Genomic DNA, 6,000 nt, shown 5'->3' with positions numbered 1-6,000 from the left:
TAACACTAATCTGTTAAAAGGTTCCGATCAAGAGGCTATTTTGATCCATTTGATCATATTCTCCAGAGCACAACTCCATCTCTTTCCCATTACAACAGCTTGTTATTTCTCAAATGAGTAGAGTGTTCTGTACTAGCCAACAATGTAAAACTCTTTGTATAATTTTCAAATGTTGAAATAATTTGTTTGGTCAGAGTTTTTCTCTAAACTCCAATTTGGTGCTAGCCACGGCTTAGTGGTAGGAAAGTAAGTTGTCAAGAGGAGGTAAAGAGTCTACAAAGAGATATAGATTTAGTTAAGTGAGTGAAGTCACCTCTTTTGAATGCTGCAGTGTAAATGTAAGGAAAAAGTCAGTCTGTAATTCCATCAGCAGAATTTGTGAACTAGTAGGAAAAAAAGTTTTTAAGTCCTTTTTAGATTTGTGCATGTATGAGATTGATCAGATAACTTGAAAATACATTCCTATTGTTCTATGCTGGAGTGATAGATAAATGAACTGAAGGTTAGAGGCATGATGTTGATCTTCACTCCACAATTTTGGGACAAAGCATTTAATTAATCCTTAAATACAGCAGAAATGCTGCTGAGATGGCTAAGTATAAAGTCTGGCTTAATCAGACACTGGAGTAGAAATTTGTCTCAGGTGATGGGGCAAAATGGGTGTTATTGGATTGGCTGCCTAATATGCAGAACCTGATATTCAGTTACACTTTGAGTTCTGGTATGATAACCAAGTGGTTATGGTACTGGGCTTGTAACCCCAAAATCAAGAGTTCAAATCTCACCATGGCAAATTATGAAACAATGTAACTTCATCTGAATAGGAACATTTGGAAACGTCTTTGTACTCGAAAGAGTTACAGTTAATGGAATTAAATATAAGGTGCTGCACTGAACGGATCTCTGGTCTGCCACCACCTGTTTTGCACCACCTCCTGAGACAAATTTATACTCCATTGTCTCAAAAAGTTTTTACTTCTATCAACAGTGCTGTTCTCACTAAAATACTCTACTGGATAAACTTTCACTTACTACGGATCATGTTTTATCCAGCTCTACCCTGATAGCTTTATAGATACACCCAAAATATATTCTTATTTATATAGCAAGATGTCCTGATTCTGCTGTGTGAAGAGCATAGAAGTGGCCCTTTACATGGAGGCAAATATAAGGAAGATAACTGAGAGGTTATAGTTAACTGGAAAGACTGAACAGACTGGGACTCTTTTGTCCAGAAAAGAGATGGTTGAGGGTGACATAATAGAGCTCTTAAAAATTAAGAAGGGGTTTGATAAGGTGGATGTTTCCACTTGTGGGGTCCAAACCTAGAGGATAAAGAATCGTTGCTAATAAATTCAAAAAGCAATTCAGGAGGAACTTATTTACCCAGGGAGTAGTTAGAATATAGAAATTCCTACTACAGGGAGTAGTTCAGATGAGTAGCTTAGATGCTAGATATGTACATGAGGGGGGAAGAAATAAAAGGATATGCAGATAGAGTTGGATGAAGCAGGGTAGAAGGAAGCGTGGGAGCATAAACATTGGCATAGACCATTTGGGCCAAATGGCCTCTTTCTGCGCTGTAAATTCTATCTAATTCTAAATAAATCATCCTCCTGTGAAGAAATGGAAATTCTGCTGAATTTCATGCATTGTGGCAGGGTACATGAAAGGGCTGATCAAATCCAAGTCGAATGCCTATCCCTATTCACTAATAAATTCAACGCGGTTTTCTAAAGCTCCGTGTTTGTTCTGCTTCTTCTGTTCTTGTTCAGGTTACTCAAACCAGTGGTCTCCCATGCAATCACAATTCCACTCCTTGCTGCACAGCCAGCACCACTGAAAGTGGCAAGAAGTTCTGGGACATTTCATGTGCATGCAGCCTCCTGTGATGGAAAGAAGTAAGTGGTCAAATACATGAAACAAATACCTTACATATCAATAAAACAAACAAATTGGATAATATGAGGAATGGGATAGCGGTGATTTTCTTTTTTGGAAACAAAAAAAAGGGAAGGTTCATTATCCAGGGTCTCCAGCCTCTTAGGATCCCCAGAGAGAGGGAATGCAGAGCGGCTAGACTCCTAGGCAGAACATTCATACAAAGCAGCTAGGAAGCAGAGATCAAGTCAAGGTAGTTATGCTGAGGATAATCCCCTGAGGATCCTCTGCAGCAGTGCCTAGGAATTGTGACAATTTGCTTCTCAAGACCACTGGAAGGTTTTCTGTCAACGTGGGTCAATGTTGAGTTCAGTTTCACTAGGGTTGTATATTTGATTGACTGCTAGTCTAACCTCTCCAATGGCATTCAGTTCTCATGTCCATGTCTGGATCGAGGCTGTGCTGAGATCTGGAGCCAACTGAGGAAACCAACTGAACATTGGTGAGTAGGTGTTGCTTGATGATAGCATTGATGACTCTTTCAATCAATGACTGGAAGGTTGATAGGGCGGTAATTTTGTGGGCTGGATTTATCCTATTTGTTGTGGAAATACCTTGGCTATTTTCTACATTGTTAGGCAAATTATAGTTGCACTGGAACAATTTGGCCAGAGAAGAGGTTATCGCAGGTCTACAGCCAGGACTATGTCAAAGCTAAAGAGGATTTTGCAGGCCTAACTGGCCTGAGATTACCTAAGTCTTGTTCTGAGCCACTGCAACTGAGTGGTTCTGTTGGCCACTTCAAAGAGTATTAAAAGTCAATCACACAGTGCGTATGGCAGAGTAGGTAGAAGTCACAGACTCCCTTCCCTGAAGGACACTAAGGAACCAATTGGATACTTACAACAAAATTGAAGGTTTCATGGTTATTATTCCCATAAGTCAAAGTTGAATTCATAACTTGCCATGGTTGGATTTGAGCTCCGGTTTGCAAATGCAATAGCATAGCCTCTATGTTATTGTACCCAGGAATCTTTTTGGAAGCCAGTTAGCAGAGGTTGTTTTCACAGTTTATAATATTGTGAATATTTTATAATATCTGCCATTTTGAAAATTGATAGGTAAATACTTCTAACCTTTTCAACCTTTGCAAATCATGTGGAATGATGTTTACCAGAATGATAGCAGAACTAAAAGGCTTAAATTATGAGATTAGGAGAGTATGGAAGAGGTGTTTAAGATGGTTAAAGAACTTAATAGGGTAGATGGAGATAAATTAATTCCACTGGTGGGGAGTCCAGAACAAGGGGGCATAACTTTATTTTTTTTCTTTCAAATGCAAGGCCAGCATTTGTTGCTCATCCTTAATTGCCCTTGATAAGGTGCTGGTAAGTCACCTTCATGAGCCACTGCAGTCCATCTGCTGTAGATACATCCCCAGTGCTGTTAGGAAGGGAGTTTCAGGATTTTGACCCAGCAACAGTGAAGGAACTTTGATATAGTTTCAAGTCAGGATGGGGTGTGGCTCAGAGGGGAACTTGCAAGTGATGGCGATTCCATGCGTCTCCTGCCATTGTTCTTCTAAGTGGTAGAGGTCATGGGTTTGGAAGGTGCTGTCAAAGAAGCCTTGGTGAGTTGCTGCAGCACAACTTGTATGGTACACACAATGTGTGCCAGTAGTGGAGGGAGTGAATGTTTAAGGTGGTGGATGGAGGACCAATCAAGCAGGCAACATTGTCTTAGATGTCGAGGTTCTTGAGTGTTGTTGGAATCGTACTTATACAGGCAGGTGGAGAGTATTCCATTGCTCTCCTAACTCGTGCCTTGTAGATGGTGGACAGGCTTTGTGCAGTCAGTAGGTAAGTTACTTGCCACAGAATTCCCAGCATCTTACCTACTGTTGTAGCCACAGCATTTATGTGGCTAGTTCATTTATGCTTCTGGTCAATGGTAACCCTGCAGGATGTTGATAGTGGGGGTTTCAGTGATGGTAATGTCATTGAATGACAAGGGGAGATGGTTGATTTTCTCTTGTTGGAGATGGTCGTTACCTGGTGTATGGTGCAAATGCTAGTTGCCACTTTTCAGCAGAGGCCTTAATGTTGCCCAGGTCTTACTGCATATGAACATGAACTGCATCATTGTCTGAGGAGTTGCGAATTGTACTGAACATTGTGCAGTCATCAGCAAACACCCTCACTTCTGATCTTATGATGGAAGGAAGGTCATTGATAAAGATGGTTGGGCCAAGGACACTACCCTGAAGAATTCGTGCAGCGACAGCCAGAGGCTGAGATGATTGGCCTCCAACAACCACAACCATTTTCCTTTGTGTTAGGTATGACTCCAACTAGTGGAAACATTTCTCCCTGATTCCCATTTCCTTCAATTTTGCTAGGGCTCATTGATGCCACACTCAGTCAAATGCTGCCTAGATGTCAAGGGCAGTAACTCTCGCCTCACATCTTGAGTTAGGCTCTTTTGTCCATGTTTGAAACAAGACTGTAATGAGGTCAGGAGCCAAATGACCCTGGTGGAATCCAAGCTGAGCATCAGTCAGCAGTTTATTGCTGTGTAAATGCTGCTTGATAGCACTGTTGGCGGCATCTTCTATCATTTTGCAGATGATCGAGAGTAAACCGATGATGTAGTAGAGTTAGGCCTTCAAGGATGACATCAGGAAGCACATCTTCACACACAGGTAGTGGTAATCTGGAACTCTCGCCTCCAAAAAAAGTTGAGGGTGGGTCATTTTAAAATTTCAAAACAAATTGATAGATTTTTGTTAGGCAAGGGTATTAAGGGTTATGGAGTGAAGGCCTATAGATGGAGTTAAAATACAGAGCTGCCATGACCTAACTGAATGACGAAACAGACTGGAGGGCTTGACTGTCCAAACTTCTGTCCCCATGCTCCCACCAGAGAAAGAAACAACAGCAATAAAACAACAACCCGCTTTTCAAACAAATGAGAAATAAGAAATGCGGAAGTTGGTAAATCTAATTTTGTATCGATTTGGGTGAGGGATATCACTGATGGAAAATGCAACATGTTTTAAATTTGGCACCAACAATAATTTTAAGTCAGATAAAATCAGGATGCAGAACATGTAATAGCGGTCCCTTGGAGTGAGTAAGATGCTTACCATGGAGTCCTAGAGTAGACAGAGGGGGAGAGAGAGAGAAAAAGAAGGTGGGAGAGAAAGTGAGAGAGGCTGTAAGAGATAGCTGTGAATTCAATGCAAGGTAATGGAGGTGGAAAAGGGAAAATAAAAGGCTAAGGAAGAAACAGCATTAAGAGGGGGGAAAAAATCCAAAATCCACATTTCACGTTGGTAGTCAGTCTTTAGTTAGTCAGTTGGTCAGTTTGTGAGTCAATAAGGGGTTGAGCGCCTTCTTAATCTTTCTTTTTGTTCTCGTGTCTTTGTACTTTGTCATCCACTCTGCTTCAAAACCTGCTGAAGCAGGGCTAGCCACTGTGAGCGCTCCACTGCACTCTCTTCCCAGATCCAATCTTCTGCAAGTAGGCTTTCAGGTTATCTTTGAAATGTTTCCACTGGCCACCCTGTGATCTTTCACCAGTCATGAACCAGGAATAGAAAGCAGAAGGTGAGCGTTCAGCATTCTGATACAGTGGCCTGTCCGCTGCAGTTGCACGTGAGAATGGTCGTCTCTATGCTCAGGACGCTTGCTTCCTGGAGAATACTTATGTTCGTACGGCGATCTATCCAAGTGATGTGTAAGATCTTCTGTAGGCAGGACTGATGGAATGTTTTGAGCTTTCTCAGGTATCGGTGATACATCACAGCTTTCTGGAGGAGTGTTGGGAGGACAACTACTTTGTAGGCTGTGACCTTTCTGTCCATCTGAAGGTGATGGTTTGTGAAGACTCATCTGAGCAACTTCCCAAAGGAGGAGTTTGTGCACTGGATCCTGTGCAGCATCTCCAAGTCTATGGTTGCTGACTGGGACAGGTGACTACTGAGATAGCAGAAGTGGTCGACTGCCTCCAGGTGACGACCCGCAGCCATGAAGCTGGGGGATTTGGTGTGACAGTTTGGCTGGAGGAAGAGCTTTGTCTTATCAACACTCAGATACAGCCCTAGGGCTTGAAATGTTT

At 41.9% G+C, this 6,000-nt stretch overlaps 1 protein-coding gene across 1 annotated transcript in view; it reads right to left on the bottom strand.

Annotated features, from left to right (window-relative positions):
• Nucleotides 1-1,776: 1,776 nt before the first annotated feature.
• Nucleotides 1,777-6,000, bottom strand: part of prkn (parkin RBR E3 ubiquitin protein ligase) — a 1,436,618-nt gene continuing 1,432,394 nt past the window's right edge. The window contains exon 17 of the mRNA XM_041208007.1: nucleotides 1,777-1,886. Within this exon, the coding sequence (XP_041063941.1) occupies nucleotides 1,777-1,886 (110 nt within the window). The remainder of the gene's footprint in view (nucleotides 1,887-6,000) is intronic.

The sequence above is a fragment of the Carcharodon carcharias genome, chromosome 2 (genome assembly GCF_017639515.1).
Source record: "Carcharodon carcharias isolate sCarCar2 chromosome 2, sCarCar2.pri, whole genome shotgun sequence".
Taxonomy (NCBI): Eukaryota; Metazoa; Chordata; class Chondrichthyes; order Lamniformes; family Lamnidae; genus Carcharodon; species Carcharodon carcharias.
Note: the sequence above shows the minus strand (reverse complement) of the source record. Positions and strands in the feature narration are given on the sequence as shown.